General features: G+C 34.7%; 1 protein-coding gene across 6 annotated transcripts in view; it reads right to left on the bottom strand.

The window, feature by feature from the left end:
• Positions 1-5174: 5174 nt before the first annotated feature.
• The window catches only part of LOC148861146 (3-oxoacyl-[acyl-carrier-protein] synthase II, chloroplastic-like), a 24655-nt gene continuing 15034 nt past the window's right edge, over positions 5175-14795 (bottom strand). For 3 of the 6 annotated variants that reach the window (XM_088941801.1, XM_088941802.1, XM_088941800.1), the window contains 9 exons: positions 10903-10974; positions 10114-10215; positions 9927-10021; positions 9177-9222; positions 9002-9080; positions 8338-8406; positions 8140-8224; positions 7730-7884; positions 5175-5495 (listed from right to left, as the gene is read on the bottom strand). In XM_088941801.1, the coding sequence (XP_088797927.1) occupies positions 5394-5495; positions 7730-7884; positions 8140-8224; positions 8338-8388 (393 nt within the window). In that variant the 5' untranslated portion in view covers positions 8389-8406; positions 9002-9080; positions 9177-9222; ... (1 more) ...; positions 10114-10215; positions 10903-10974 and the 3' untranslated portion in view covers positions 5175-5393. Of the gene's footprint in view, positions 5496-7729; positions 7885-8139; positions 8225-8337; positions 8407-8543; positions 8646-9001; positions 9081-9176; positions 9223-9926; positions 10022-10113; positions 10216-10902; positions 10975-14795 lie in introns of those variants that run through there. The other 3 variants (XM_088941803.1, XR_016095061.1, XM_088941804.1) reach the window with 3 other exon arrangements.

Below are 14795 nucleotides of genomic sequence, written 5' to 3'. Positions count from 1 at the left end.
ATTTTTGAAAAATTGTCTTGTCATATCACATAAAATAACCATTTCCATTTATAGTAGAAAGATGAAATTTAGCATTTCGGGAAGAAGTAACAAGGTTATATCCCATGTTATATCGATAATTCAAAACCATAGTTTTTAAAATCGACCCGATGATCGAATGGGTCAAGTGTTTGGTTATCGGGTCAAATGGTCCGATTGTTCGAACCGAACGCTCGATCTGTTCTGACAAAAATTAAAATAAAAAACGATCAAAATTGTTCAAATGATTCGAACGGTTAATCATCTAGTTCAACGATTCGCTAACCAAAATCAACAGTTTTGGGGGGAAATCTGGTTTTGGGGGAAAACGAAACTAGACAGCTAACCGGTTCCTAGTTTTTTCAGTCCGATCGTCCGATCTGGTCCGGTCCGGTTTTGAAAACCATGTTCAAAACATTTGTGGTAGAAAAACTATATTCTCATAAAATTTATATTGACTAGTGTGTTCAAAACCGGACCGGACCAGAAAAATTGGGAAGGGGGAACTAGTCACCTGACAGATATTGTTTTACCCCAAAATCGCTGCTTAACTAAAAACTACTGATTTGGTTAATAAACTGCTGACCTGGGCAGTCGAACCATTCAACCCAGGAATGATTTTTTACTGTTTTTTGGGTTATTTTTATTTTTTATTTTTTTGTCAGAATATGCCATATGTTTGAACTGGATGATCAGACTATTCGACCCAGGAGAAGGACCCAAAATGACTCCTTGTTCGATCCGATTTTAAAAACCTTGATATTTACCAACCTAAAACCATACAAGTCAAAAGTATCAAACACAACCTCAGGCTTTGAGTTTGTGAGGTTTAGTTAGTACTTAGTAGGCATGAGTTGGGGTATAGACATTCATAATGTAGTCTTGGTTAGGGGTGGCAATGAGTTGAGCTTTCACAAGCTGCTCGAGCTCGAGCCCAATTTAGTGGCTCGATTATTAAACGAGTTGAGCTCGAGCCTACTAGAACTCGACTCGTGAGACTCGCGAGCTTGTGATATTTAATATGTAATATATATATATATATATATTATAATTCTTTATTTTTTAATATAAAATAATTTTTTTATATATAATTTTTATTTTTATAAAATATTTTTTCTAAATATATTTATAATAAAATATATGATAAAATATTTTTATAAAATATAAAATGAGCCGAACCAAATTCAAGCTTATTAACTTTTAACTCGACTCGAACTCAAACTTAAGGTTCTCAATTGAACCGAGCTCGAAGTAAAGTCTCGAGCCTTATAGTATTCCACTCGACTGGCTCGAATCCACCCCTAATACTTTTAATGCGCCATGTGAGAGAGAGCTTTCACCGTCCCAGCCACGAGGTTAAAAGTTGGTCAGGGTGAGGAATCACACCTTTTCATTACGATGAAAAAAAACTAAATTGGTATGATTTAGAGATGGCTACCACCACACCACACGTCGGCTTCCTTTTCCTTTCTCTTCATAAATGATTCTCGTGAAGGGATCAATTTCCAACACTCGATTGGCATGCATGGTCTCCGCTGAATTGTTTATGATGAATCATTTACTCTCTCTCTCTCTAATTGACGTGTGCGTCATTTGAGTGCTCACAGTTTGGTGTTTTGTGTCACGGGTGGAACAAGCTTAGAGGTACTGACTGCAAAGAGAGTACATAGAGAGATCTAGAGACTCCATAAATAAATAATATAGCTTGGACATGGCCATATGGTTTGTACCCTCGGAGCTTTTCGTGGAGACAATGAAAGGGACAATTAGTGCAGAGAAAGAGAAAGAGAAAGAAAAGGTGGGAACAAATGAAAAGGAGAAAAGCATAGGAAAGGTTGGTGGCAGAGACTCAAAGCTTATATCCTTGGTTCAGAATTCAGATAAACCAGATCAATGGCTGCATCTTCCCTTTGCCTGCCACCAGCTAGGTAGCTAGCGCCATTACAAAGCTCTACATCTACTCTTGCTCTGTCTTTCTGCATCTATAAACCACACAACAGATTATTCCATCATTATAAACAAACAATCAGTTTTTTTGCTTTTCTCCAAAAGTTAATTTATCAATTCAACAGACACGTCTGCTGATCCCCCACTTACACTCCAAATTGGCTGATCCTCTCATCTTCCTCAATCGTATAAGAACAAAATCAAGCCTTGGCACGGGTTGGGCATGGAATTTTAAAATATGGGCTGCACTTGGATTGAGTTTTTGTGAAAGCTAAATAATAGAATTATATAAGAGTATACAATTATTTTATATTTAAATTTTTTTAAATAATTAATAATTATTTATATTTATATACTACTTTTAATAATTTTTTACAATACAAAAAATAACAATAATTAATTTCAGCTAGGATTGTTCATCAAACCAATGAAACTGGCCAACACGACCCAATTCAACCTGAGTTGGTCAATTTTCTAGAAAATTCCCATATTTCTTAGTCTAAAATATTTTACACCATAATTTTATTTTTCTAATAATAATACCATTGTAATTTTTTTAATTTAAAATTTTTAGTTTAAATCTTTTGAACCAACCGATTAAACTGAAAATTGAACCAAACCAATACAATCCGAGCCGGTAGGTTTTCACTAATGGTTAATCGATTTTAGGTGACCAACTCCCCAACCTGACTAGATCGATTTGGTTAGCCAAACAACCTACAACCAAACTAAACAAACTCATAAACACTCATAATTTCAGCTAAATTAATAGTCTGATATCTAACAAATAACAATAGTTTAATCTCTAATAATTATTGAAAATTTATAGCAATAATACACAATTAATGGAAATAAATTTATAATGAAAGTAAAATAAATAACTAATAAAAATACAATAATTACAAAATACAATAAATACATAAAATATATTAAATTGGTCAATAAAAAGTGTATTCTCAAATAATAGTTTAATCTATAATAAATATTAATCAATAAATAATAACAAGAATACATAATTACTAAAAACAAATTTATAACAAAAATACAATAAATTAAATTTTAAAAGTTAAATAATAGTAGTTTAATCTCCAATAATTATTGAAAATTTCTGTCAAATAACAAAACAAAAATATATTTATACATAATTATTGAAAATACATTTCTCACAAAAAATAATAAATAATTACTGAAAATTACAATAAATATTAATTTTAGCATATATAAATGTATAGTAAATATAGATTAATATTTTAAAATTATTATTAATAAATATTAACTTCTTTGAAAGTCATTTTCTAGAATTATTAATTGATATAAGTGAAATTAATCATTGACGATACTATTTAGTTATTTAGATATATCATTATTTAAAATTTTAAAATATTAATTATTTATTGAATTTAATAATCCATACAATTATAATTTATGCTATTCTTACATAATTTTGTTATCAACTTTGTAAAATATTAAATTATTATTAATTTAAATATTATGAAATCTATTTTAATTAATTTTCTACTTTTAAAAAGTTTTGAATTTATTATAGAATTTAGTTATTTTAACTATTAAAAATTTAGGGTTTTTTATAAAAAATTATAAAGTTTCATTGATTTACAAAATCATATATGTTTTGAAAAAAAAATGGCAAAAATGGTGAAGACAACAAAAAGTTATTTTTGTTTAACTAAATTGCCCTTTATTATAGCTTTCGTCTTTTCATCTTTTCTAGGTTTAAGAGTTTGGCCATCAAAATTCTAAAAGGTCGACGACAAAGAAGGAAACAAAGAGGAGGGACAACTCAGACTCCCCCATTCCACTTTTGTAGAAGTTTTCCATTCCCGGTTTTTTGTTTGCTGTGCACTAAGATCAAATCAGCCCCCACAAGATTGCCCCCCACAATGTCCCACAACACATCCCCACCTTGTATTGGGAACATCTCCCGATGATAATACCAAAAATGATGATGTCATCATCGGGAGATGTTTCCAATACACGGTGGGGATGTGTTGTGGGACATTACAAGGGGCAATCCTGTGGGGCGCTGATTTGAACTCATGTGCATCTCCTGATAATTAATCCAAAGGAGGCCAATACTCTATGTACCAATGGAACGAAAATTCCTTCTTCTCTACTTCTCTTTGCAACATGAAATACAAAGACATTGATGTTTTTTTTTTCTTTCTCTTAAATTTGGTATTTTGTATGGTCTCGTTTTAGGAGCCAATGGTGTAGCAGGTGAAAATATTAATTCCATTGATGTGTTTTTTTGGGAAATTTCTCGATTAGTACCTTGTACTTGGGCTTAGTGCCACTTTGGTCCCCGAACTTTAAAATGCAACAACTCAATACCCAAACTTTTAAAATGTGACAATCCAGTATCCATCGTTAACTAGTTTTTAACCAACCACTAAGTGGCATTTGAAAAAGACACAAATGCCCTTCAAGTGTTATTTAATTTTCTTTATCAACCATCTAAACGTTGACAAAAAATTAAGTCCCAAATCTTTGACTTTTCCATTCAAGAAAGTTGGGGTCATGTTTGAGTGGGCATTCTTTCTGATGACCCCAACTTTCTTGAATAAAAGAAGCAAAGATTTGAAACTCTGATTTTTTTGTTAATGTTTGGATGGTTGATAAATAAAATTAGATAACACTGAAATGACATTTGTGTCTTTTTCAAATGCCACTTAGCTGTTGGTTAACAACTAATTAATAGTAGGTAATGGATTCTCATGTTTTGAAAGTTGGAGTACTAAACTGTCGTATTTTAAATTCAGGTACCAAAATGGCACTATGCCCAAAGTAAAACAGGGTACTAATTTGGAATTTCCCCCTTTTTTTGTAGCTTCTGAAATCACAATTCTTTCCTAGTTAGTAGTGTGTTTTTTATGGTGATCACTTGTTATTTGCCTATTTCTAGATTGGGGTCCATACTCCGTAGCAACAGAATACTTCTTGCTGTCAATTATGATGAGAGCCACTCCGGACGGGTTTGCATGCACATTTTTCAGACAGTGACCTCCGGGTAATGTTAAGGAGATATTTAGCTCAGTGCGAGCGACCGAAGGGTTTTGCCATTAAAACCGATGTGTTCCACTTCGTCACTAGGATGAAGGAAAATCATGCTAAACGTTCCTTCCTCGATATGAGTGGCTTTTGAGTTCTGAATCTTCTAACCATTGGAACTCATTAAGCGTAGAGATGGGCCATTGAACAACGAATTATCACCTCATTGATTGAGAATAACCATTGCAGTTACAATTGGAATTCTTGTGGCCGGGTTGCGTCTGTGGCGTTTTCTTTCCTCGTGGATTTTGGGGCAGGGTCTTTGTCGTCCCTCGACTCCTTTCTTTGGGTGAATTTGGAAGGAGTACAAATACAAATATGTAGAATGAAAAAACTTATATTTTATATTATTTTAAATGTATTTAGCTGTACATATTTGCATTTTTACTCTTTCCAAACTGAGCCTTTGTGTTTTCTTCTTCCATGACTAGCCTTTTAAAACTTGGATGGGATGATGTCAGAACCTGAAAGAGGCAAAAAAGGCGGGTTATTTGAAAAACAATTAAAGGGAGATATTGGGTAAAACAAAATTAACTTTTTGTTCCACCCACTGTTTTTACAATTTGTTTTGAAATGTAAATGATTTTGTCATTAGTAAAACCTTAATCATTTTTTGTCTAAATCCCTAAAATTTAGTTATGTTAAATATTTAAATAATCTGTAAAATATTAAATATTTTCATTATTTGAATTTTATTTATTTTAAAGTTATTACATAATATTAAATACTTAGTTATATAATTATGGGAAATTTCCCAATTAGTACCTTGTACTTTGGGCCTAGTGCCACTTTGTTCCCCAAACTTTAAAATGCAACAATTCAGTACCCAAACTTTTAAAACGTGACAATCTACTACTTATTGTTAATTAGTTGTTAATCAATTATTACATGACATTTGAAAAAGACACAAGTACCCTTCGAGTGTCATCTAATTTTCTTTATCAACCATCCAAACATTGACAAAAAAATTAATAGCCCCAAATCCTTGTCTCTTCTATTCAAGAAAGTTGGGGTCACCGGAATGCCCACTCAAAGGTGACTCCAACTTTCTTGAATGGAAAAGACAAGGATTTGGGACTATTAATTTTTTGTCAACGTTTAAATGGTTGATAAAGAAAATTAAATAACACTTGAAGGGCATTTGTGTCTTTTTCAAATGCCACTTAGCGACCGGTTAACAACTACTTAATAACAAGTACTGGATTGTCACATTTTGAAAATTTGGGTACTGAATTGTCGCATTTTAAAGTTTGGGGACCAAAGTGGCACTAGGCCCAAAGTACATGATACTAATCGGGAATTTTCCCTATAATTATTTATCTATTTTAATGTTTTTCATTTAAGATGTTTAGTTATTGAAATATATATATATATATAACATTTTTTATATTAAAAAGTTTATTATTTCAATAACATTTAAATTGAATAATCCATAAAATTATAAACTATATTGTTAGTACATAATTTCATAATGAATTTTGTAAAAAAAAATAAAATTATTAATAATATAAATATTATCAAATCTATTATAATTACTTTTTATGTTTGTAATAAATATTTTAAAGTTATTATATAATTTTATTATAAATATGAATTAGAGATAATTTACGAGAGAAACTCTCTAATAAATTAGAGATAAATATGAATTAGAGGTAATTTAGGAGAAAGTGGTGCTACTTGGATAGACATTAGAAAAGCAAATCCCTCTTTCTTTATCTAATAGTAAGTGTGCATGTACGTTACCTAGGAGTAGGGCTGCAAGTCGGGCTGGGTTAGGTCGGGTTGAGGCCAACCCTAACCCAACCCTATGTTCTAAACCCCCAACCCTAACCCGACCTTCAACCCGACCTACTCAACCCTAACCCTAACCCTAACTAATTCCTTCAACCCTAACTCAACCCGACCCAACCCAATGTCAAAAATTAACAATAATGAAACATAAAAATTATGGAAATAAAATTACTAATAACAATTCATAGGATCATACAAATAATTTGAATCTATTTGATAGGTCACACATAAAAATTACAAGACAAAAGGAAAAGACAAGTAGTCAAGTACTTGTGAATAACTTAAATAAAGAAAAGCATGATAGTATGTAGGGGAGGGGGTTATACAACTATCATGCATCTAAACAAATAAGTGATAGGGAGTCGGGTTGCCTTAGGGGATCAACCCGGCCCAACCCAACCTGACGCCAACCCAGCCCAAATTGCAGCCCTACTTGGGAGGTTATCATGATAATGATTAAAGTATGGAAATTTAAAGGGAGGTTGCAATAGAGGTTCAACCGTTCAAGAGAGAGATCTTAAATAACGCTTTGTGGCAAACAAGGACATTTTCAAATTAACAAAAATAGAGGTTAACTCACATATCCATGATTGAATATTCATTAAGCCCATCATATAAATTAAATGCACAAATTAAAGTATTTGGTGTGATGTAAACTACAAGGGCACCTTCTTTAGTTTTAAGAATGAAATATCAAAAACCATATAACTGCTCACTTGTACTGTTGCAACAGCTTTAACAGCACGTGCAGCTCCTAGTAGGTGACTAATCATTGATTTTGTGGAGTTCACTCTTAGCTCCAATAATCAAGGTATAACCAAGCATGCCAAATGGTTATTGTGAAAATTCATTATATAATTGAAAGAAATTAAAACATAAATAAAATATTAAAATGCATTCACATTACCTCGGGATTCTGGCCAAAGCAACAAATAAGTGGTTGGTACTCTTTGAGATCATCAACCTGTGTTGATGTATCATGTGCATTTACATAATTAACATCTTCTCTAGCTACCCTAAACTGAGCTAAGGCTTTGTCTATGAAAAGAACAATGCCAGACCCTGTTTTTCCAATGGAGAAGGGTAAGAGACATCTTTACATGTCTTATCTGAAAGGATTTATTGTGAACTTACATTTGGCTTATATATGAGAAAAGGAAGAGGAAGAAGTGCCAAGAGAACAAGAGAGGAAGTTTGAGGACTTATGCTTGTCTCTCCCATTTATTCATCATTTAAGAAGTGCATCTTCCCAACCCCTTCTCAACATATCAAATGTTTCAAACATGGAAAATTATTGACAGAAGATTTATTACATACCATCAGGATGAGGCTCAGTCATATAATAAGCATCAAAAGTGAAGCTTCCACCAAGAAATTCTGCATAGATATTTGCACCTCTTTTCTACATAGAGAAATAGGATTTTCAAATGGAAAATATTCATAACCAAAAAGGGCACTTCTCCAAGGAACTGTCTAATGAAGATATTCATAAAAACAACACTTCGTAAGATGTACCTTAGCATGTTCTAGTTCTTCTAAAAGCAGGACACCAACTCCCTCTCCCATAACAAATCCATCACGATCCTGTCCATAAATAATTCCTCACATTAAAAATACCAAAAGTATATTTTTTTCATTGAGTGAAGAGATCTGCAAATTCCTTTGCAGATACTCTGGCTAAACAAGGGGTGGGAAGGGAACATTTGTTTTGGGAAGCATACCAAAAGTACATTTTGGATTTCTTCACCAAAGGAATACAGATGGACGGATGGATGGATGAAAGTGGATTGTGGCTTATGGGAATATCAACCTTGATGACACTGATTATTCACAAACTGTTGACAAAATTTGATGGAATCCATAAGCCACAGAAGTAGATAAGATTCTTCTTGGATATTAATTTATTCTTAAAATATTTTTTTATGTACCAAAAATTTCTTTATTTATTTTCTTTTTGGATAGGCCCAGTTATATCACCTTCGTGAGTTTTAAACATAACTTAAAGTTTACTGTAAGTTTTGGCTTAAACCTCTTACATAAACTTGATTTCTTACAACATACAACCAATCAAAAAGGCTCTATCTTTCAAAGTTGACTTATTCATGTATTCAACAAGAGTATCCAAAATTAATTCCTGATGTCTTCAAATGAAAAGAATAAGGGAATTTAACTACATTACAATGTTCCATGGGCGTAAAGCTTTAGTTGGATCACTATATCTCTATGAAAGTGTTCTACATGCAACAAAGCCCCCAAGCCTGAAATGACAACCACCATAAAGAAAAGAATGATGCTATTCTTCACAAAGCTTAAACCCTTATACACGTCAAGAATGAGAAAAGAATAATAGATACCTATAGGTATGACTGCTGCATCAGAAACACCACAAAGCACCATGTCCTGTAATGTAAGCTCATAGAAAATAATAAAATTATTCAAGTTTTATAAGGTAAACTCTTTTTAGATGCAACAGAAAATAGAATTTTATCAATAATAAGAACAATGCTCAATTTGTACAAGAAGTTGTCATACAGAGCAAAAATACAACATAAAGCTTGTCACCTTCTTTCTCCCTTTTACACTAATTTCTCTATAGTGATCCCTCTACTCCTAGCTCAACCCAACAAAAAATATTTCCAAGACACACCAGCCCTAGCTAATGAGTCATCCATACTATTTGTTGATCTAGGAAACCAATTGAATGAGCAATTCAGGTTAGATCCCAAAGATATAGCATGTCTAATCAGAAAAATGCAGTGCCCATGGCACACCATCGCCATTTTCAACCGGTTAACGACAACTTAACAGTCTCCCTCAACTTGTATTCCTGTATAGATAATTGTCAAATTTTAGCCCTTATAGAACTGCTAAAATTTCTCTTAAAGAATTTCTAACCCCGATGGTCCTGAAAATCTCAAAACAATGTTTCCCCTCTCATCTCTAATTATTCCCTCAATACCTAACATCGGTTGCCTAAACTACAACCATCAGAATTTTATTATCATATTTACTTTAAATGAACACAAGAAAATGAAAATAAAAAGGCATTTCCAGCAATAAGACCTCCAATGAATAAAGCCTGTGAAATGAAATGGGCCACTTACAGGTTCACCTTTGATAATATGGTTTGCAGTTTAAGTATATAAAAGTTGCTTGTTGCACAAGCAGTTGAGATTGAATAATTTGGACACATCCATCCCTGCAGTAATGTAATTAAAGAAACATTTAAAAGGTCGGGTTCAAAATTTAGTAACCCCTTAATATTTGTGTAGTATCAACTTCATATCTTACCAGATCCATAGCAAGCATGGAATTCGTAGTAGCAAAAGGCACATAGAAGGGATTCATCTTCTTTTATGAAACCCTTAGAGCTTCTATTGCATCATTAAAAAGCTGATCAAAAAAATTAAACATCCAATAAGGAAAAAGAAAGTAGAAAACCAAAGAAGCATCTGGTTAATGAAGCAATAAGAACTTCTGAAGTGAAGTGTTCTTTTTGAAAGCAAAAAGAACACTTGGTAACCATGATAAAAAAGCAACTTTATTGAAGCACATGATCCAATTTTCGTGTTTTTGGTTGAAGTAAAAAAAAATGGCTTTGACTCAAAGCACAAAAGTTGCTTCTATTGAAAACTGTTATTAACAAATAGGGTAAAGGTGTCTGATGGTTTCATAGTGTATAATAAATTGAGTTTATTATACTCGAAGTAGGATCAATTAATATCTGAAACCAAGTGGATCACACAAAGTTTTTTTATCTAAGATAATGCTACTAAATTTATTTTTTGTTATTCTCTCCCAAAGTAGAAAATTTGTTACATCTTACCAAACTCAAATTGGTCTAATTATCTACAACAGATTAAACACTTCGCCTATGCTTTTGATTAGGTGTTCAATTGAGTACTTAAGAAAAAAGCAAATCCAAAAGTAGAATGGGTCTAGTAATCTATTATTCTTGGTCAAGATATTTCTCCAAGACAGGGAAATGGGTGGAAACTTTTGGACAACTATTGGAAATATGGATTTTATAGACAAGATAAGAAATGGAAATGTAACTTGTAAACCAATCATGATCAATACCTTCAATTTCTCAACTCTGATGTGCTTAGGTCCAAGAGAAACAGGTTTCTCCATGGCAACCAAGCAGAGAACCTACAATCGATGGGAAACAACAAGCATGCGACTTAACAGACAACAAAAATAAACTTTTAGATTTAAGTTTCACATTGCAACTGAATATTACCATATTATAATAGAAAAAGAATCATTTTCCAATAATGGCTAAAAAAAGATCCTAGAGTTACATGCAACAAATGATTTTGAATGATATCATGTATTATTCTATCGAAACAACAAAAATGTTTAATTGAGTGGGAGTACACAATCCAAAAGCAAAATTGTTAGACAGTTTGTATGCCCTTAGCTCCAATCAGTTTTGATGTACTTTAGACATTTAGTGTAAATGAATAAAGTGCATGTTTGATTCATGTTGTATGGTATGTTTCTGTGTAAGACCCTTAAACCGGACACTTAATCAAACTCGTGTTAGTTTAGAATATTCACAGCCAGTGGGTCGGTCTGGGGAGACCTATCCTGATAAAGCTGACACTGATGTGCCGCCAAGTTGGTTGGGGAGGCTTGTCTCAGCCACCAGGGTGAGACCCGAGGTACATGCAGTGAAGGTTCAACTTGAAACCTTGAACCGGACCAGATTTTCAGTATTGCCCTGGACCTTGGTGATGAGTGGGCAAAACTGGAAAGTTACACCTGACCCCTATACTCGATTATGATACTGCACTAGGTGGCGGATTGGGCTGCCTTTGATATGCCAATCAGTGAGATCCTTAGAGGGGGTCAAAACCTGGGTATGTTGGGATGGTTCATGAACCCATCTGAGTGGGTGATCATAGTGGCAGGATCAGCCCCTTTGTCAAACAAAGGTAATGATCGAGGATGCACTCTCTCTGATGGAAACCAAAACTGTCAGCAGTCGATTTCAACCGTTGGAATTTTGTTTTGCAAAATATATTTATGATATAATATATATGTACGGTTTCAACTCGTTTGCAAAAAGGTTTTAATCCCCGGGGTCCATCCTAGAGGAGAGTGCAGCACTGTGCCTTGCAGTCGAGGGAGAGGTCCTCTCTTGTCGGGCAGTGTTTTGGATCCTTATGGGCTGAGAGGTTAAGTGTAAGGCCATTTAGGGTTATACCTGATGGGCTAATCTTACATCTGCCCACAGTCCCTGGGTTTTTATAAGATGGTTTGGCCCAGTGACCACTTAGTGTAAGTGTTGGACCCATAGAGTCCATGTGATGGGCTCAAGGGGTTCACTGGGTTTTCCAGTGAATTCGGCTAGGCCTTGTAACAGAGGCTGGGCCAAACCCATGTGGCTGATGTGTATATCAATGCTTGGGTCCCACGCCAGACAAAGAAGCCCAACTGGGCAACAGTTTGGAAGCCTATTGAGCACTTGATGCATATTGGGCCTAAAGCCCATTTCGAACTAGGCTAATTTGATCAGTCACTTAAAGGGGCGGATCTGAGGTTAGGTCAAGCCAAAAAGAATTGGGTCTTAACCCTATCCACTCATGGAGACCAAATTCAAATTAGGATTTGAATCTGGTAACCTCCTGATAAGATTAAGAGTGGGCTGATCTAATCTGCAGATAGGATTAAGAATACTCCTTATCCAAACACAGATTTGGATTAGGATAACTCCTAATGAGATTAGGAGGTTTCTTAATCACTAAGAAAAGAGGAGAAACCCTAATTTCGAATTACAAGAATTCAAACCTTAAGGGTATTCGCAGAACACACTACATCTTGAGATGGGATCTCAAAGAAAACCCTAGAGAGAAGAAATCTATTCGCCACCTTCTGCTCTAGCTCTCTCCTCCAGCGGTCGCCGCCATCTACTGCCAGTTCGTCTTCTCTATGAGGGAAAGATCAAGAAAGGTTCTTGATATCAATCTTTGCTGAAAGGTTGATCGTGTGTGGTGCTCATTGCTTCCATCGAGTTCTTCAGAAGGACCTAGTTCGTGGGACGAACACTGCTGGGACTTCATTATCACTGTGTCATCTTCAGTGGGAGCGGTTCTTGGGAGTTTTTTTGGGCGTGAACACCGACATTGGGAGATATTGTTTCTCCAGATCAGGTATATCCCTTCCCTTCTCTTTTGGTTCAGATCTGGTTCGGTTTTGGTTCAAGTCAGATCCATGAATACTGTATTCTAAATTTTAGGGAATATGATTCCCAGTTGGAAAAAAGGTAAGAAATTTTTGAAATTCGCCCACCCATTCCGCACCTTTTTGGCGTCCATATGATGGATCTTACCATTCTTTCAGTGGTATCAGAGCCAGGTTTGAATCTTGAATCAAATAAAATCATATCTGAACCTGCGCAAATGGGCAGAAGGTGTTCTACCCGAATTTGCACAGATTGAATTTTCTTTCTAGAAAATTGTTTTTGGATGTAGGGCGATTGATCTGAAATTAACTTTATAAATCTGAAATTGATTTAGAATTGTTCTTTATTTATTTCTTTATTTATTGGGCAGTTCGTACATGGAGATCGAAGTGCAGTTTCAACGCAGAATGTCTGCGCATTCTTTTAGCAGTATTCTATTCGTTCCGTCTGTAATTAATTTTTTTTCTTTCTAGACTGAATGTATAGGATTCAATCATGTTGTAATTAATTAATAGAAATTAGGATTTCTATTTTTTTTTATTTCTTGATTGAAGTTGGCGGCAGTGCTAGAGATTCGCAGATATCGCTATCGCAATCTGTGTTTTTGCAGTTTATGAAACTGCAACCTTGTTTCATAATCTCTGTTTTGTAGGTGGATTTAGTACGAACAGCCCCATATCTGATTTATGATTGTCTGTGATCCGATTTGTTAATTTCAAATCTTTCTTGAAATTGATTCTTGAATTGAAAATTAGTTTCGGACCATTTCGAACCAGATTGGACCAAAGCTGTTTGGACCGAATCTAGGGTTCAAAGGAGACTGTTTTCAGCCATATTTTCACCCACTTTCAGGTCTGAAACTAATGCTTTAATTGTAAGAATCAATTCGGCCCAACCTGTAAAACCCAGTTTTAAAGAGTTAAAACTGCATAAGCCCACTTTTTTGTGAAAGCTATATGGGCCGAACTACTAACCGCTATTCAGCCCATATACCTAGATAATGTTAATTGTTAATATTATAGACTTTTAAATGGGCTTATTAATGAGCTTTACAGCAAGTGATTGATTGGATCAATTCTTCCATTGCATGTGATGTATGGATGTATGATGTGCTGCGACCATGGGCCATAAGCACTTGGCCCATGATGATGCGATAGTGGTTCTTGCGCACACCATGGCTGAATGCACATCATTGCCATGGTGTCCCTTACGGTCATTGGATGACCCCTCCCTTTGTGGTGGGCCCCACAACCCTAAAAAGGGACGCATGCGGAAATCCTAGCCGATTTGGGCCACCAGAAATTTGACTTTATGAAAGTCAGTGGGAGCCACTTTGGTTTGACCTAAATTAACTAGGGCGTAAATTTTGTTCCCTCCAACAATATGAGTGCATGTGATAGGGAGATTCATGTGATGAACTCTCTAAAGGCTTTCGTCATTAGCACGACGATGGGTCCTTCAATAACGAGGAAACGCACCATAAAATTAGGCTATCCATTTGCTATTGGATCTGTTAGAGTGTTTCGTAAGATGATAGGGGTGTCATAGACCGATGTGGGAGGGGCTTCACTAGAAAATGGGAACTCTCACGGTACCTTGGCGTAACTCGAATATGATGGGTGAGCACTCACTGGACGGAAAGGTTTACCCTAAAATGGCTTCATGCACCCTATGTGATTTCCCACATTTCTAGAGACATTTCGCCATTTCTGTCACTGAGATGGGAGGGAAATCTCAGAGATGAATAAATGGAAATGGAGCATAGATTAAAAGCCATATCTAT

This window comes from Nelumbo lutea, chromosome 4 (assembly GCF_056320005.1).
Source record: "Nelumbo lutea isolate HS-2025 chromosome 4, American lotus-T2T, whole genome shotgun sequence".
Classification (NCBI taxonomy): Eukaryota; Viridiplantae; Streptophyta; class Magnoliopsida; order Proteales; family Nelumbonaceae; genus Nelumbo; species Nelumbo lutea.
The sequence above is the reverse complement of the archived record's forward strand: the minus strand, read 5'-3'. Positions and strand labels throughout refer to the sequence as shown.